At 47.4% G+C, this 19,732-nt stretch overlaps 1 protein-coding gene across 1 annotated transcript; it reads right to left on the bottom strand.

The window, feature by feature from the left end:
- Nucleotides 1-538: 538 nt before the first annotated feature.
- On the bottom strand, nt 539-18,403 carry LOC135515397 (neuromedin-K receptor-like). The gene is made up of 7 exons (XM_064939071.1): nt 17,987-18,403; nt 13,940-14,128; nt 12,034-12,184; nt 11,830-11,949; nt 1,778-1,854; nt 1,084-1,257; nt 539-966 (listed from the first exon to the last, which is right to left on the bottom strand). The coding sequence occupies exons 1-7, from the start codon at nt 18,361-18,363 to the stop codon at nt 828-830; spliced, it is 1,227 nt and encodes a 408-aa protein (XP_064795143.1). The 5' UTR covers nt 18,364-18,403; the 3' UTR covers nt 539-827.
- Nucleotides 18,404-19,732: the final 1,329 nt, after the last annotated feature.

The raw sequence follows: 19,732 nt of genomic DNA, 5'->3' as shown, positions 1-19,732 counted from the left end.
TGACTATATAACTGACAGAACAGAAGGTTTAACTGACTATATAACTGACAGAACAGAAGGTGTAACTGACTATATAACTGACAGAACAGAAGGGTTAACTGACTATATAACTGACAGAACAGAAGGTTTAACTGAGTATATAACTGACAGAACAGAAGGTTTAACTGACTATATAACTGACAGAACAGGTTTATTAACTGACTATATAACTGACAGAACAGAAGGTTTATTAACTGACTATATAACTGACAGAACAGAAGGTTTAACTGACTATATAACTGACAGAACAGAAGGGTTAACTGACTATATAACTGACAGAACAGAAGGTTTAACTGACTATATAACTGACAGAACAGAAGGTGTAACTGACTATATAACTGACAGAACAGAAGGTTTAACTGACTATATAACTGACAGAACAGAAGGTTTATTAACTGACTATATAACTGACAGAACAGAAGGTGTAACTGACTATATAACTGACAGAACAGAAGGTTTATTAACTGACTATATAACTGACAGAACAGAAGGGGTAACTGACTATATAACTGACAGAACAGAAGGGTTAACTGACTATATAACTGACAGAACAGAAGGGTTAACTGACTATATAACTGACAGAACAGACCTGGTTACAAGTTACTTATTGGCATAGAACAGAAATGGGGATTCCTATATGTTATGGAATCCAGGTGTGTTTGTTTGTGTTTCAATAAGGGTGTGTGTGTGTTTCAGTAGGGGTGTGTGTGTTTCTTTAGGGGTGTGTGTGTGTGTTTCAGTAATTGTGTGTATGTTTGTGTGTTCGCTTCGTCTCAAGTCCAAACCTCTCAGGTGACCTCCGTGGCGGAGGTGGACCCTTGGGGGTTGCCGTGGCAACGAGCGTGTGTCAGGAGTGTATGTCGAGTTCCGTGACGATTCACCCCGTTGTGTGCGATGCTACCATGACGACCACCCTGACTCCTCCTCCTGGCGGAGAAGAAGATGAAGAAATGCATTATGGTCTGTTTTTGAAGAAACTTAAAATATGACGCAGAACCCACACACACACACACACACACGCACACACACACACAGCTACGGTACCTGTCGCTGCGGTCGTTGTGTGGGTCGGTGGAGCAGGACTCGAAGCGGCTCAGGGTGTAGATGCTGCTCTGTCTGTTGGCATGGAAACGGGCGCTATGTAGTTCCATCTGGTCGTATTCAGACAGACGGACAAACGGACAGCAGCGCATTGCACGCTTAAACCCTGCACGGAACCTACGCACATAAACACATTGTCCCTCTTAACCCTGCACGGAACGTGTTATTGAGACAGCAGCAGACAGGGTTGTACATGGTGTGTGTTCCTAGCTCCTACCTGCTATTGAGACAGCAGTAGATGACAGGGTTGTAAATGGTGTGTGTTCCTAGATCCTACCTGCTATTGAGACAGCAGTAGATGACAGGGTTGTAAATGGTGTGTGTTCCTAGATCCTACCTGCTATTGAGACAGCAGTAGATGACAGGGTTGTACATGGTGTGTTCTCCTAGAACCTACCTGCTATTGAGACAGCAGTACATGACAGGGTTGTACATTGTGTGTGTTCCTAGCTCCTACCTGCTATTGAGACAGCAGTAGATGACAGGGTTGTAAATGGTGTGTGTTCCTAGATCCTACCTGCTATTGAGACTGCAGTAGATGACAGGGTTGTACATGGTGTGTGTTCCTAGCTCCTACCTGCCATTGAGAAAGCAGTAGATGACAGAGTTGTACATGGTGTGTGTTCCTAGCTCCTACCTGCTATTGAGACAGCAGTAGATGACAGGGTTGTACATGGTGGAGCTCATAGCCAGCCACAACACTGATAGATACACCTGTTGGATGAGAATAATTTATAATTAATGCTAAACATTAGTAATGACTATATAGATAATCAGAGGTTGAATTGGGCCGGGAACACAGCGGTACTGAATACCGGCACCTCCAATGTTCTATTAAATCACATGTTACTTGTCACATGCTTGGTAAACAACAAGTGTAGAGTAACAGTTCAATGCTTAGTTACGGGCCCTTCCCAACAACACAGAGAAAAATAACATTTAAAAATAATAAAAAGATAATAACATGAGGAATAAATACACAATGGGTAATGATAACTAGGTTATAATACACAGGGCACCAGTACTGAGTAATGATAACTAGGTTATATACACAGGGTACCAGTACTGAGTAATGATAACTAGGTTATATACACAGGGTACCAGTACTGAGTAGTGATAACTAGGCTATATACACAGGGTACCAGTACTGAGTAATGATAACTAGGTTATATACACAGGGTACCAGTACTGAGTAATGATAACTAGGTTATATACACAGGGTACCAGTACTGAGTAATGATAACTAGGCTATATACACAGGGTACCAGTACTGAGTAATGATAACTAGGCTATATACACAGGGTACCAGTACTGAGTAATGATAACAAGGCTATATACACAGGGTACCAGTACTGAGTAATGATAACTAGGCTATATACACAGGGTACCAGTACTGAGTAATGATAACTAGACTATTTACACAGGGTACCAGTACTGAGTAATGATAACTAGACTATTTACACAGGGTACCAGTACTGAGTAATGATAACTAGGTTATATACACAGGGTACCAGTACTGAGTAATGATAACTAGGTTATATACACAGGGTACCAGTACTGAGTAATGATAACTAGGTTATATACACAGGGTACCAGTACTGAGTAATGATAACTAGGTTATATACACAGGGTACCAGTACTGAGTAATGATAACTAGGTTATATACACAGGGTACCAGTACTGAGTAATGATAACTAGGTTATATACACAGGGTACCAGTACTGAGTAATGATAACTAGGTTATATACACAGGGTACCAGTACTGAGTAATGATAACTAGGTTATATACACAGGGTACCAGTACTGAGTAATGATAACTAGGCTATATACACAGGGTACCAGTACTGAGTAATGATAACTAGGTTATATACACAGGGTACCAGTACTGAGTAATGATAACTAGGTTATATACACAGGGTACCAGTACTGAGTAATGATAACTAGGTTATATACACAGGGTACCAGTACTGAGTAATGATAACTAGGTTATATACACAGGGTACCAGTACTGAGTAATGATAACTAGGTTATATACAAGGGGTACCAGTACTGAGTAATGATAACTAGGCTATATACACAGGGTACCAGTACTGAGTAATGATAACTAGGTTATATACACAGGGTACCAGTACTGAGTAATGATAACTAGGCTATATACAAGGGGTACCAGTACTGAGTAATGATAACTAGGTTATATACACAGGGTACCTCGGGGTCTGAGGAATAAAGTGACAGAGACAGTAGCATCAGCTCATGTGATGGGTCCAAACGTCAAAGTAGATCGTCCAGTTTGTTAAATAGTTATCCAAATAGACTAACTATTTAACTAACTATTTAACTAACTAACTATTTAACTAACTAACTATTTAACTAACTATTTAGAGGCTGTTCAGGCTCCTGTTGGTTCCATAATTGGTGTATCAGTACTCCTGGTCGTGCGGTAGCAGAGAGAACAGAATTGGGTGGCTGGAGTATTTTACCATTTTTAGGGCCTTCCCCCATCTTGGATGGCAGGGAGCTATGCCACAGTGATGCACTGGGCCTACCCCTCTTTAGCACATTGCAGCCAGATGTCAAGCAGTTGCCATACCAACATGCTTTCACAGACACAGCTGTTTTCAGCCTCCTGAAAAGGGAATAGGTGTTGTCGTGCCCTCTTCATGGTCCAAGCACACCGAGATAGTCATGAAGAGGGCACGACAACACCTATTCCTCCTCACGAGACTGAAAGGGAAGAAATGTTGTTATGTCCTCTTCATGGTCCAAGCACACCGAGACAGTCATGAAGAGGGCACGACAACACCTATTCCTCCTCACGAGACTGAAAGGGAAGAAATGTTGTTATGTCCTTTTCATGGTCCAAGCACACCGAGACAGTCATGAAGAGGGCACGACAACACCTATTCCTCCTCACGAGACTGAAAACATTTGGCATGGGTCCTCAGATCATCAACAGATTCTACAGCTGCAACATCGAGAACATCACTGCCTGGTTGCATCACCGCCTGGTATGGCAACTACTCGGCCTCTGACCGCAAGGTGCTACAGAGGGTAGTGTGAACGGCCCAATACATTACTGGGGCCAAGCTTCCTGCCATCCAGGACCTCTATACCAGGCAGTGTCAGAGGAAGGCCCTAAAAATTGTCAGACTCCAGCCACCCTAGTCATAGACTGTTCTCACGGCAAGCGGTACCGGAGCGCCAAGTCTAGGTCCAAGAGGCTTCTAAACAGCTTCTACCCCCAAGCCATAAGACTCCTGAACAGCTAATCAAATGGCTACCCAGACTATTTGCATTGCCCCTACTCTTTTATGCTGCTGCTACTCTCTGTTATTATCTATGCATAGTCACTTTAATAACTCTACCTACATGTACATACTACCTCAATTAACTTGACACCGGTGCCCCCGCACATTGACTCTGTACTGGTGCCCCCTGTATTTAGCCTCGCAATTGTTATTTTACTGCTGCTCTTTAATTGCTTGTTACTTTTATTTCTTATTCACATTTTAAACTGCATTGTTGGCTAAGGGCTTGTAAGTAAGCAGGTCTTACATTGGAACAACTGGTCCGGATTAGTGTCCCAGTCCTTGAAAGCGGAAGCTTTAGCCTTTCGCTCAGTGCAGATGTTGCCTTTAATCCAGGGCTTCTGGTTGGGATATGTACGTACAATCACTGTGGGTACAATGTCGTCGACGCATGTATTCAAGAAAAGGTAAACCGGATTTAAGTTTAAAGTCCCCGGCCACTAGGAACGCCGCCTCTGGATGAGCGGTTTCCTGTTTGCTTATGGCCTTATACAGCTCGTTGAGTCTGGTCTTAGTGCCAGCATCAGTTTGTGGTGGTAAATAGACAACTAAGAAAAATATAGATGAAAACTCTCTTGGTACATAGTGTGGTCTACAGCTTATCATGAGGTACTCTACCTCAGGTGAGCAATACCTCGAGACTTGTTTAATATTAGATTTCGAGCATCAGCTGTTATTGATAAAGAGACACACCCCTTACCTGAGGCTGCCGTCTGGTCTGCACAATGGAGAAATCTTTGAGATATACACTGAGTATACAAAACGTTAAGAACACCTGCTCTTTCCATGAGACTGACCAGGTGATTCCAGGTGAAAGCTATGATCCCGTATTGATGTCAGTTGTTGAATCCACTTCAGTCAGTGTAGATGAAGGGGAAGAGACGGGTTAAAAAAATATTTTTAAGTGTTGAGACATGGATTGTGTATGAAAGGCATTCAAAGGGTGAACGGGCAAGACAAATATTTAAATGCCTTTGAATGGGCTATGGTAGTAGGTGCCAGGCGCACTGGTTTGTGTCAATAACTGCAACAGTCCTGGGTTTTTCACGCTCAACAGTTTCCTGTGTGAATCAAGAATGGTCAACCACCCAATCGACATCCAGCTAAATTGACACAACAATGGGAAGCTTTGGAGTCAACATGGGCCAGCATCCCTGTGGAACGCTTCCGGCACGTTCTGGAGTCTATGCCCCTAACAAATAGCATTATTCATTATTTGCACGTGACAAAAACAACTTGATTTGATTTTGATTTGAGGCTGTTCTGAGGGCAATATGAGGGCAACTGAATATTAGGAAGGTGTTTCTGATGTGTGGTATACTCTGTGTATACAATCTGTGTCCTTGTTCAGCCACGACTCTGAGAAACAGGGTATTAATCAAATCAAATGTATTTATATAGCCCTTCATACATCAGCTGATATCTCAAAGTGCTGTACAGAAACACAGCCTAAAACCCCAAACAGCAAGCAATGCAGGTGTAGAAGCACGGTATTAGATATTATAGTTCTGCTGGTCTGGTTGATAGGAACGAAGTTCACCCAGTTTGATCTGCAGCACATTCTCCAACATAAAGAGGACGGTATATTTTGTTCACCCAGGTTAGGAGGCTGCTTGGCCTTATTGCACCTGTTGACCTGACTCTGTTGAACAGCCTGTTGACCTGACTCTGTTGAACAGCCTGTTGACCTGACTCTGTTGAACAGCCTGTTGACCTGACTCTGTTGAACAGCCTGTTGGACCTGACTCTGTTGGACCTGACTCTGTTGAACAGCCTGTTGACCTGACTCTGTTGAACAGCCTGTTGACCTGACTCTGTTGAGCAGCCTGTTGACCTGACTCTGTTGAACAGTCTGTTGACCTGACTCTGTTGAACAGTCTGTTGGACCTGACTCTGTTGAACAGCCTGTTGACCTGACTCTGTTGAACAGCCTGTTGACCTGACTCTGTTGAACAGTCTGCTGACCTGACTCTGTTGAACAGCCTGCTGACCTGACTCTGTTGAACAGCCTGTTGACCTGACTCTGTTGAACAGTCTGTTGGACCTGACTCTGTTGAACAGTCTGTTGACCTGACTCTGTTGAACCTGACTCTGTTGAACAGTCTGTTGGACCTGACTCTGTTGAACCTGACTCTGTTGAACCTGACTCTGTTGAACAGTCTGTTGGACCTGACTCTGTTGAACAGTCTGTTGACCTGACTCTGTTGAACCTGACTCTGTTGAACGGCCTGCTGACCTGACTCTGTTGAACGGCCTGTTGACCTGACTCTGTTGAACGGCCTGTTGACCTGACTCTGTTGAACGGCCTGTTGACCTGACTCTGTTGAACGGCCTGTTGACCTGACTCTGTTGAACAGCCTGTTGACCTGACTCTGTTGAACAGCCTGTTGACCTGACTCTGTTGAACAGCCTGTTGACCTGACTCTGTTGAACAGCCTGTTGACCTGACTCTGTTGAACAGCCTGTTGGACCTGACTCTGTTGAACAGCCTGTTGGACCTGACTCTGTTGAACAGCCTGTTGACCTGACTCTGTTGAACAGCCTGTTGGGCCTGACTCTGTTGAACAGCCTGTTGGACCTGACTCTGTTGAGCAGTCTGTTGGCCTGACTCTGTTGAACAGCCTGTTGGACCTGACTCTGTTGAACAGCCTGTTGGACCTGACTCTGTTGAACAGCCTGTTGACCTGACTCTGTTGAACAGTCTGCTGGACCTGACTCTGTTGAACAGTCTGCTGACCTGACTCTGTTGAACAGTCTGTTGGACCTGACTCTGTTGAACAGCTTGTTGGACCTGACTCTGTTGAGCAGTCTGTTGGACCTGACTCTGTTGAACAGTCTGTTGGACCTGACTCTGTTGAACAGCCTGTTGGACCTGACTCTGTTGAACAGCCTGCTGACCTGACTCTGTTGAACAGCCTGCTGACCTGACTCTGTTGAACAGCCTGTTGACCTGACTCTGTTGAACAGCCTGTTGACCTGACTCTGTTGAGCAGTCTGTTGGACCTGACTCTGTTGAACAGTCTGTTGGACCTGACTCTGTTGAACAGCCTGTTGGACCTGACTCTGTTGAACAGTCTGTTGGACCTGACTCTGTTGAACAGCCTGTTGGTCCTGACTCTGTTGAACAGTCTGTTGGACCTGACTCTGTTGAACAGCCTGTTGGACCTGACTCTGTTGAACAGCCTGTTGGACCTGACTCTGTTGAACAGCCTGTTGGACCTGACTCTGTTGAACAGTCTGTTGGACCTGACTCTGTTGAACAGTCTGTTGGACCTGACTCTGTTGAACAGTCTGTTGGACCTGACTCTGTTGAACAGTCTGTTGGACCTGACTCTGTTGAACAGTCTGTTGGACCTGACTCTGTTGAACAGTCTGTTGACCTGACTCTGTTGAACAGCCTGTTGACCTGACTCTGTTGAACAGCCTGTTGACCTGACTCTGTTGAACAGTCTGTTGGACCTGACTCTGTTGAACAGTCTGTTGACCTGACTCTGTTGAACAGCCTGTTGACCTGACTCTGTTGAACAGTCTGCTGACCTGACTCTGTTGAGCAGTCTGTTGGACCTGACTCTGTTGAACAGCCTGTTGACCTGACTCTGTTGAACAGTCTGTTGGACCTGACTCTGTTGAACAGTCTGTTGACCTGACTCTGTTGAGCAGTCTGTTGGACCTGACTCTGTTGAACAGTCTGTTGACCTGACTCTGTTGAACAGTCTGTTGGACCTGACTCTGTCTAACAGCCTGTTGGACCTGACTCTGTTGAACAGCCTGTTGGACCTGACTCTGTTGAGCAGTCTGTTGGACCTGACTCTGTTGAACAGTCTGTTGGACCTGACTCTGTTGAGCAGTCTGTTGGACCTGACTCTGTTGGACCTGACTCTGTTGAACAGTCTGTTGACCTGACTCTGTTGAACAGTCTGTTGGACCTGACTCTGTTGAACAGCCTGTTGACCTGACTCTGTTGAACAGCCTGTTGACCTGACTCTGTTGAGCAGTCTGTTGGACCTGACTCTGTTGAACAGTCTGTTGACCTGACTCTGTTGAGCAGTCTGTTGGACCTGACTCTGTTGAACAGTCTGTTGGACCTGACTCTGTTGAACAGTCTGTTGGACCTGACTCTGTTGGACCTGACTCTGTTGGACCTGACTCTGTTGAACAGCCTGTTGACCTGACTCTGTTGAACAGCCTGTTGGACCTGACTCTGTTGAACAGTCTGTTGACCTGACTCTGTTGAACAGTCTGTTGGACCTGACTCTGTTGGACCTGACTCTGTTGAACAGTCTGTTGGACCTGACTCTGTTGAACAGTCTGTTGGACCTGACTCTGTTGGACCTGACTCTGTTGAACAGCCTGTTGGACCTGACTCTGTTGAACAGTCTGTTGGACCTGACTCTGTTGGACCTGACTCTGTTGAACAGTCTGTTGGACCTGACTCTGTTGGACCTGACTCTGTTGAACAGTCTGTTGACCTGACTCTGTTGAACAGCCTGCTGACCTGACTCTGTTGAACAGCCTGTTGGACCTGACTCTGTTGAACAGCCTGTTGGACCTGACTCTGTTGAACAGCCTGTTGACCTGACTCTGTTGAACAGTCTGCTGGACCTGACTCTGTTGAACAGTCTGCTGACCTGACTCTGTTGAACAGTCTGTTGGACCTGACTCTGTTGAACAGTCTGTTGGACCTGACTCTGTTGGACCTGACTCTGTTGAACAGTCTGTTGGACCTGACTCTGTTGAACAGTCTGTTGGACCTGACTCTGTTGAACAGTCTGTTGGACCTGACTCTGTTGAACAGCCTGTTGACCTGACTCTGTTGAACAGCCTGTTGACCTGACTCTGTTGAGCAGTCTGTTGGACCTGACTCTGTTGAACAGTCTGTTGGACCTGACTCTGTTGAACAGTCTGTTGGACCTGACTCTGTTGAACAGTCTGTTGGACCTGACTCTGTTGAACAGCCTGTTGGACCTGACTCTGTTGAACAGCCTGTTGGACCTGACACTGTTGAACAGCCTGTTGGACCTGACTCTGTTGAACAGCCTGTTGACCTGACTCTGTTGAACAGCCTGTTGGACCTGACTCTGTTGAACAGCCTGTTGACCTGACTCTGTTGAACAGTCTGCTGACCTGACTCTGTTGAACAGCCTGTTGACCTGACTCTGTTGAACAGTCTGCTGACCTGACTCTGTTGAACAGCCTGTTGACCTGACTCTGTTGAACAGTCTGCTGACCTGACTCTGTTGAACAGCCTGTTGACCTGACTCTGTTGAACAGTCTGCTGACCTGACTCTGTTGAACAGCCTGTTGGACCTGACTCTGTTGAACAGCCTGTTGGACCTGACTCTGTTGAACAGTCTGTTGGACCTGACTCTGTTGAACAGCCTGTTGGACCTGACTCTGTTGAACAGTCTGTTGGACCTGACTCTGTTGGACCTGACTCTGTTGAACAGTCTGTTGGACCTGACTCTGTTGAACAGCCTGTTGACCTGACTCTGTTGAGCAGTCTGTTGGACCTGACTCTGTTGAACAGCCTGTTGGACCTGACTCTGTTGAACAGTCTGTTGACCTGACTCTGTTGAACAGCCTGTTGACCTGACTCTGTTGAACAGCCTGTTGACCTGACTCTGTTGAACAGTCTGTTGGACCTGACTCTGTTGAACAGTCTGTTGGACCTGACTCTGTTGGACCTGACTCTGTTGAACAGTCTGTTGGACCTGACTCTGTTGAGCAGTCTGTTAACCTGACTCTGTTGAACAGCCTGTTGACCTGACTCTGTTGAACAGTCTGTTGGCCTGACTCTGTTGAGCAGTCTGTTGGCCTGACTCTGTTGAACAGTCTGTTGGACCTGACTCTGTTGAACAGCCTGTTGGACCTGACTCTGTTGAACAGCCTGTTGGACCTGACTCTGTTGAACAGCCTGTTGGACCTGACTCTGTTGAACAGTCTGTTGGACCTGACTCTGTTGAACAGTCTGTTGGACCTGACTCTGTTGAACAGTCTGTTGACCTGACTCTGTTGAACAGTCTGTTGGACCTGACTCTGTTGAACAGTCTGTTGGACCTGACTCTGTTGAACAGCCTGTTGGACCTGACTCTGTTGAACAGCCTGTTGGACCTGACACTGTTGAACAGCCTGTTGGACCTGACTCTGTTGAACAGCCTGTTGGACCTGACTCTGTTGAACAGCCTGTTGACCTGACTCTGTTGAACAGCCTGTTGGACCTGACTCTGTTGAACAGCCTGTTGACCTGACTCTGTTGAACAGTCTGTTGGACCTGACTCTGTTGAACAGCCTGTTGACCTGACTCTGTTGAACAGTCTCCTGGACCTGACTCTGTTGAACAGTCTGTTGACCTGACTCTGTTGAACAGTCTGTTGGACCTGACTCTGTTGAACAGCTTGTTGGACCTGACTCTGTTGAACAGTCTGTTGACCTGACTCTGTTGAACAGTCTGTTGGACCTGACTCTGTTGAACAGCCTGTTGACCTGACTCTGTTGAACAGTCTGTTGACCTGACTCTGTTGAACAGCCTGTTGACCTGACTCTGTTGAACAGCCTGTTGACCTGACTCTGTTGAACAGCCTGTTGACCTGACTCTGTTGAACAGCCTGTTGACCTGACTCTGTTGAACAGCCTGTTGACCTGACTCTGTTGAACAGCCTGTTGACCTGACTCTGTTGAACAGCCTGTTGACCTGACTCTGTTGAACAGTCTGTTGACCTGACTCTGTTGAGCAGCCTGTTGGACCTGACTCTGTTGAACAGCCTGTTGGACCTGACTCTGTTGAACAGCCTGTTGACCTGACTCTGTTGAACAGTCTGTTGGACCTGACTCTGTTGAACAGTCTGTTGACCTGACTCTGTTGAACAGTCTGTTGGACCTGACTCTGTTGGACCTGACTCTGTTGAACAGCCTGTTGGACCTGACTCTGTTGAACAGCCTGTTGGCCTGACTCTGTTGAACAGCCTGTTGACCTGACTCTGTTGAACAGTCTGTTGGACCTGACTCTGTTGAACAGTCTGTTGGACCTGACTCTGTTGAACAGCCTGTTGACCTGACTCTGTTGAACAGCCTGTTGACCTGACTCTGTTGACCTGACTCTGTTGAACAGCCTGTTGGACCTGACTCTGTTGAACAGCCTGTTGACCTGACTCTGTTGAACAGCCTGTTGACCTGACTCTGTTGAACAGCCTGTTGACCTGACTCTGTTGAACAGCCTGTTGACCTGACTCTGTTGAACAGCCTGTTGACCTGACTCTGTTGAACGGATGGACAAATGTCTGTCCATCTGACAGCTCAAATGAGTCAAGTGTCTCCAACAGCTACAATAACAATAATCATTGAAATTTCTATAATACGCGCTGTTACAGACAGACAGACTGACCTGTTGTATAGACTTGACTCTGTTCAGTTGTCTGTTGAGTCCTGTTATCATGAAGTAGAGGTGGTAGGGGAGCCAGCAGACTGCAAATGTTACCACCACAATCATCATCATCTTCACCACCTAGACAACAGGAAAACGATTAAAGACAATGTGTGTGTCTCCATCCGTGTGTGTGCTTAGCTTTGTCCGGCTATGTCTGTGTACCTTCCTCTTGGCTTGTATCTGTAGATGGTAGTTATCTTTAGAGACACCAGGTATCTCTCCGCCCCAAAGTGTCCTACCCACCAGACTGTAGGTACCAGCCATCACCACTAGAGGCAGCACATACACCAACACTGCTACTATTATATGATACCTGGAGAGAGAGACAGGGGGAGAGTTAGAGAGAGAGAGATAGAAAGAGAGAGAGGGAGACAGAGGGAGAGAGAGAGAAAGATGGGGGAGAGAGAGAGAGGGGGAGAGGGAGAGAGAGAGAAAGACAGGGGAGAGGGAAATAGAGAGAGAGAGAAAAGGAGAGGGAGAGAGAGAAAAGGAGAGGGAGAGAGAGACAAATGAATACATGAATGAAGGAAGCAATAAGTATTTAGACACATGAATGAGTCCTGAGCAGTGAGGTACTAACATCAATGAGTCCTGAGCAGTGAGGTACTAACATCAATGAGTCCTGAGCAGTGAGGTACTAACATCAATGAGTCCTGAGCAGTGAGGTACTAACATCAATGAGTCCTGAGCAGTGAGGTACTAACATCAATGAGTCCTGAGCAGTGAGGTACTAACATCAATGAGTCCTGAGCAGTGAGGTACTAACATCAATGAGTCCTGAGCAGTGAGGTACTAACATCAATGAGTCCTGAGCAGTGAGGTACTAACATCAATGAGTCCTGAGCAGTGAGGTACTAACATCAATGAGTCCTGAGCAGTGAGGTACTAACATCAATGAGTCCTGAGCAGTGAGGTACTAACATCAATGAGTCCTGAGCAGTGAGGTACTAACATCAATGAGTCCTGAGCAGTGAGGTACTAACATCAATGAGTCCTGAGCAGTGAGGTACTAACATCAATGAGTCCTGAGCAGTGAGGTACTAACATCAATGAGTCCTGAGCAGTGAGGTACTAACATCAATGAGTCCTGAGCAGTGAGGTACTAACATCAATGAGTCCTGAGCAGTGAGGTACTAACATCAATGAGTCCTGAGCAGTGAGGTACTAACATCAATGAGTCCTGAGCAGTGAGGTACTAACATCAATGAGTCCTGAGCAGTGAGGTACTAACATCAATGAGTCCTGAGCAGTGAGGTACTAACATCAATGAGTCCTGAGCAGTGAGGTACTAACATCAATGAGTCCTGAGCAGTGAGGTACTAACATCAATGAGTCCTGAGCAGTGAGGTACTAACATCAATGAGTCCTGAGCAGTGAGGTACTAACATCAATGAGTCCTGAGCAGTGAGGTACTAACATCAATGAGTCCTGAGCAGTGAGGTACTAACATCAATGAGTCCTGAGCAGTGAGGTACTAACATCAATGAGTCCTGAGCAGTGAGGTACTAACATCAATGAGTCCTGAGCAGTGAGGTACTAACATCAATGAGTCCTGAGCAGTGAGGTAGTAACATCAATGAGTCCTGAGCAGTGAGGTACTAACATCAATGAGTCCTGAGCAGTGAGGTACTAACATCAATGAGTCCTGAGCAGTGAGGTACTAACATCAATGAGTCCTGAGCAGTGAGGTACTAACATCAATGAGTCCTGAGCAGTGAGGTACTAACATCAATGAGTCCTGAGCAGTGAGGTACTAACATCAATGAGTCCTGAGCAGTGAGGTACTAACATCAATGAGTCCTGAGCAGTGAGGTACTAACATCAATGAGTCCTGAGCAGTGAGGTACTAACATCAATGAGTCCTGAGCAGTGAGGTACTAACATCAATGAGTCCTGAGCAGTGAGGTACTAACATCAATGAGTCCTGAGCAGTGAGGTACTAACATCAATGAGTCCTGAGCAGTGAGGTACTAACATCAATGAGTCCTGAGCAGTGAGGTACTAACATCAATGAGTCCTGAGCAGTGAGGTACTAACATCAATGAGTCCTGAGCAGTGAGGTACTAACATCAATGAGTCCTGAGCAGTGCGGGGCCAGTAGACGTAACACAGTGTTCTCTGTCCAATCTTTCTGGTGGTTGAGTAGTAACACAGCGGGAACGCCAGTACCACGGCCATACCCCAGATACAGCCTATCACAGACCTGGTTACCGTTGCCGAGAGGCGCGGCTTGAGTGGGTGGATGATGGCCATGTACCTAGGTAACAGGAGGTGACATAAGGAGAGGTCAGGGGTTAGAGGTCAGTGGTGAACTCTGGGCACAGGTCCTAATACTGCTAGATCAGGAGCTTTGTGTTTTTGTTTGGACACCAGAAGTGTGCACTAGTTCACTAACCCCTCATGCATTTAGAAAAGCATTGGATTGGTGCAGGGACAGCTGGAAGGAGCCTCCAACATATTCCTCACACCGGTCCATTCCTTTTACATCCATGAGGGGGACTGTGTGAATGCAGACTTCAGGAGAAGGATAGGGAATCTGAACGCAGAATCTGTGTCCAAAGTTATCCACAAAGCATTACCATCACAATCGTCAGTCGAGCCCCCCCCCCCCTGAGGATCTCCTGAAGCTAAGCAGGGGTTGTCCAGGACAGTCTCTGGATGGGAGACCAGCCAGATGGAAGTGAGTTGTTGTCTGTCCCCAACTGAGGATCTCAAGTGCTATTTGAGAACCAGTAGGACCACTCATCCTAGTCTAGACCCCTATGGCCAAGGGAAACTATGGCCAAGGGAGCTATGGCCAAGGGAAACTATGGCCAAGGGAAACTATGGCCAAGGGAAACTATGGCCAGGGAAACTATGGCCAAGGGAAACTATGGCCAAGGGAAACTATGGCCAAGTAAAACTATGGCCAAGGGAAACTATGGCCAGGGAAACTATGGCCAAGGAAAACTATGGCCAAGGGAAACTATGGCCAGGGAAACTATGGCCAAGGAAAACTATGGCCAGGGAAACTATGGCCAAGGGAAACTATGGCCAAGGGAGACTATGGCCAAGGGAAACTATGGCCAAGGGAAACTATGGCCAAGGGAAACTATGGCCAGGGAAACTATGGCCAAGGGAAACTATGGCCAAGGGAGACTATGGCCAAGGGAAACTATGGCCAGGGAAACTATGGCCAAGGGAAACTATGGCCAAGGGAAACTATGGCCAGGGAAACTATGGCCAAGGGAAACTATGGCCAAGGGAGACTATGGCCAAGGGAAACTATGGCCAGGGGAGACTATGGCCAAGGGAAACTATGGCCAAGGGAGACTATGGCCAAGGGAAACTATGGCCAAGGGAAACTATGGCCAGGGGAGACTATGGCCAAGGGAAACTATGGCCAGGGAAACTATGGCCAGGGAAACTATGGCCAAGGGAGACTATGGCCAAGGGAAACTATGGCCAAGGGAAACTATGGCCAGGGAAACTATGGCCAGGGAAACTATGGCCAAGGGAAACTATGGCCAAGGGAAACTATGGCCAAGGGAAACTATGGCCAGGGAAACTATGGCCAGGGAAACTATGGCCAGGGGAAACTATGGCCAGGGGAGACTATGGCCAAGGGAGACTATGGCCAAGGGAGACTATGGCCAAGGGAGACTATGGCCAAGGGAGACTATGGCCAAGGGAAAGTTTCAAGGTTGAATCAATTATTTTCCCCCTTATACTTGTTCCTGTCCTGCCCCCTTGCTTACCCTCCATCTATCTCCCCCTCCATCTCTATACCCCCTCCATCTCTCTACCCCCTCCATCTCTCTACCCCCTCCATCTCTCTACCCCTCCATCTCTCTACCCCCTCCATCTCTCTACCCCCTCCATCTATCTCCCCCTCCATCTCTCTACCCCCTCCATCTCTCTACCCCCTCCATCTCTCTCCCCTCCATCTCTCTACCCCCTCCATCTCTCTACCCCCTCCATCTCTCTACCCCTCCATCTCTCTACCCCCTCCATCTATCTCCCCCTCCATCTCTCTACCCCCTCCATCTCTCTACCCCTCCATCTCTCTACCCCCTCCATCTCTCTACCCCCTCCATCTTTCTACCCCCTCCATCTCTATACCCCTTCCATCCCTATACCCACTCCATCTCTATACCCCCTCCATCTCTCTACCCCCTCCATCCCTATACCCCCTCCATCTCTCTACCCCCTCCATCTCTCTACCCCCTCCATCTCTATACCCCCTCCATCCCTATACCCCCTCCATCTCTATACCCCCTCCATCTCTATACCCCCTCCATCTCTCTACCCCCTCCATCTCTCTACCCCCTCCATCTTTCTACCCCCTCCATCTCTACCCCCTCCATCCCTATACCCCCTCCATCTCTATACCCCTTCCATCCCTATACCCCCTCCATCCCTATACCCCCTCCATCTCTATACCCCCTCCATCTCTCTACCCCCTCCATCCCTATACCCCCTCCATCTCTATACCCCCTCCATCTCTATACCCCCTCCATCTCTCTACCCCCTCCATCTCTATACCCCCTCCATCTCTATACCCCCTCCATCTCTATACCCCCTCCATCTCTCTACCCCCTCCATCTCTCTACCCCCTCCATCTCTCTACCCCCTCCATCTCTCTACCCCCTCCATCTCTATACCCCCTCCATCCCTATACCCCCTCCATCTCTCTACCCCCTCCATCTCTCTACCCCCTCCATCTTTCTACCCCCTCCATCTTTCTACCCCCTCCATCCCTATACCCCCTCCATCTCTATACCCCTTCCATCCCTATACCCCCTCCATCTCTCTACCCCCTCCATCCCTATACCCCCTCCATCTCTCTACCCCCTCCATCCCTATACCCCCTCCATCTCTATACCCCCTCCATCTCTCTACCCCCTCCATCTCTATACCCCCTCCATCTCTATACCCCCTCCATCTCTCTACCCCTCCATCTCTCTACCCCCTCCATCTCTTTACCCCCTCCATCTCTCTACCCCCTCCATCTCTATACCCCCTCCATCTCTATACCCCCTCCATCTCTATACCCCCTCCATCTCTATACCCCCTCCATCTCTATACCCCCTCCATCTCTCTACCCCCTCCATCTCTATACCCCCTCCATCTCGCTCTCCCTACCCTCTTTCCCCTCTCTGTCCTATTTCCATCCTCTGTCTCTTTCCCTCCCTCCCTGTCTCTCTCTCTCCCTCCCTCCCTGTCTCTCTCTCCCTCTCTCCCTCCCTCCCTGTCTCTCTCCCTCCCTCCCTGTCTCTCTCCCTCCCTCCCTGTCTCTCTCCCTCCCTCCCTGTCTCCCTCCCTCCCTCCCTCTCTCTCTCTCTCCCTCCCTCCCTCCCTCTCCCTCCCCCTCCCTGTCTCTCTCTCTCTCTCTCCCCTCCCTCCCTCCCTCCCTCCCTGTCTCTCTCCCTCCCTCCCTGTCTCTCTCTCTCTCTCCCTCCCTCCCTCCCTCCCTCCCTCTCCATCTATTCTCTGAATCTTGACGTCTTTGCAGCTGATCTCCCCTTTCGGTCTGACCCCTTCTGTTGACACACTAGGGTGGCAGACATGATACCTTGGAGGAATTGTCATCCTATTTTCAGACATCAACGCCCTCCTAGGGGTCTGGGGTTGATGTCAGTGGTCTTATCACACACAGGCTGTGCTTGATGATATTCTGACATCCTGTAGACGAACTGAACTGATGTTTCTAAAGACCAACGAAGAGGAGAAGACACCAGGCTTTGTGGAATCTAGCTCAGACTACACCGATGTCACATCGATTCGCCCCAAGGTCGATACTTCAAAAAATTTAAACGATGAAACGCCCACCTATCTATCCATGTTTGTCCTCTGAAGTTGCCTTTTCGTTGTTTTGCTGAAATACTTTTTCATTAAACTTTAATCAAATACCACCAACGACCGTGTTGATATTCAATGGGCAGTTTCATAATAAACGCTTTCAGGGGTAAATGTCTGAGCTACATTCCATAAAGGTCTCCGTCCATAAAGGTCTACGGAGAGAAGTTTAATCCGCTGGACCGTCAAGTGATTCAACTGCTTTATTAGGAGACGCCTGTTCATTATCTCTCTATGATCTCTATCTATTATCTCTCAACAACAGGATCTTCCTCACCGGTCCACGGCGATGGCCACCATGGAGTAGATGCTGGCGAACACCGCTGTCACAGGAAGGAAGTTGTGGAATTTGCAGTAGAAGAGCCCGAAGTACCAGTCCCCGTGCGCAGCGTAAACGAAGTTCACAAACGAGTTGAAGGCCGCCATGGAAGTGTCCGCGAGAGCCAGGTTCAACAGGAAGTAGTTTGTCACTGTCCGCATCTGTTTGTGAGCAAGGATGATCCAGACAACGATGACGTTCCCGCTCACCGAGACAAACAGCACGAGACTGTAGGCTACCGTCCAGAGAGTGAGCAGCCAAACCGGCTGGACAAACTGGTTAGTGATGTTCCAGCCCCCGACTGGGATGTTGGAGACGTTACTAGGCTCGCTCATAATGATGGAGAGAGAGGTTACTGGTAGCTATCGTTAGTAGTGTGAGCGGTCTTATCTAATGGTGAATAACAGATCCACCCAGTTAACAGCTTGTAAGGGAATGTCTTCATAGGGCTGTTAACTGTCTGGTCTCCCGGGAGATGAAGTGGCCTTAAAATAAACAGCGACTGGCTTCTTTTTTTCACTTCACTGGAGTGACATCTCTCTCTCCCTCTCTCTGTCTCTCTCTCTCTGTCTCTCTCTGTCTTTCTCTCTCTCTCTGTCTCTCCCTCTCTCTCTGTCTCTCCCTCTCTCTGTCTCTCCCTCTCTCTGTCTCTCCCTCTCTCTGTCTCTCCCTCTCTCTCTCTGTCTCTCCCTCTCTCTCTGTCTCTCTCACCCTCTCTGTCTCTCTCTGTCTCTCAATTCAATTCAATTCAAGGGGCTTTATTGGCATGGGAAACATGTGTTAACATTGCCAAAGCAAGTAAGGTAGATAATATATAAAGTGAAATAAACAATACAAATTAACAGTAGACATCACACATACAGAAGTTTCAAAACAATAAAGACATTACAAATGTCGTATTATATATATATATATACAGTGTTTTTACAATGTGCAAATGGTAAAGGACACAAGATAAAATAAATAAGCATAGATATGGGTTGTATTTACAATGGTGTTTGTTCTTCACTGGTTGCCCTTTTCTCGTGGCAACAGGTCACAAATCTTGCTGCTCTGATGGCACACTGTGGAATTTCACCCAGTAGATATGGGAGTTTTTCAAAATTGGATTTGTTTTCGAATTCTTTGTGGATCTCTCTAATATGGTCATACATTGGGCAGGAGGTTAGGAAGTGCAGCTCAGTTTCCACCTCATTTTGTGGGCAGTGAGCACATAGCCGGTCTTCTCTTGAGAGCCATGTCTGCCTACGGCGGCCTTTCTCAATAGCAAGGCTATGCTCGCTGAGTCTGTACATAGTCAAAGCTTTCCTTAATTTTGGGTCAGTCACAGTGGTCAGGTATTCTGCCGCTGTGTACTCTCTGTGTAGGGCCAAATAGCATTCTAGTTTGCTCTGTTTTTTTGTTAATTCTTTCCAATGTGTCAAGTAATTATCTTTTTGTTTTCTCATGATTTGGTTGGGTCTAATTGTGCTGCTGTCATGGGGCTCTGTAGGGTGTGTTTGTGAACAAAGCCCCAGGACCAGCTTGCTTGCTCTCTCTCTGTCTGTCTCTCTCTCTCTCTCTCTCTCTCTCTCTGTCTCTCCCTCTCTCTACCTTTCTCTCTCTCTCTCTCTCTGTCTCTCTCCCTTTCTCTCTCTCTCTCTGTCTCTCCCTTTCTCTCTCTCTCCCTTTCTCTCTCGGTCTCTCTCTCTCTGTCTCTCTCTC

This window comes from Oncorhynchus masou, chromosome 27 (genome assembly GCF_036934945.1).
Source record: "Oncorhynchus masou masou isolate Uvic2021 chromosome 27, UVic_Omas_1.1, whole genome shotgun sequence".
NCBI lineage: Eukaryota > Metazoa > Chordata > Actinopteri > Salmoniformes > Salmonidae > Oncorhynchus > Oncorhynchus masou.
The sequence above is the reverse complement of the archived record's forward strand: the minus strand, read 5'-3'. Positions and strand labels throughout refer to the sequence as shown.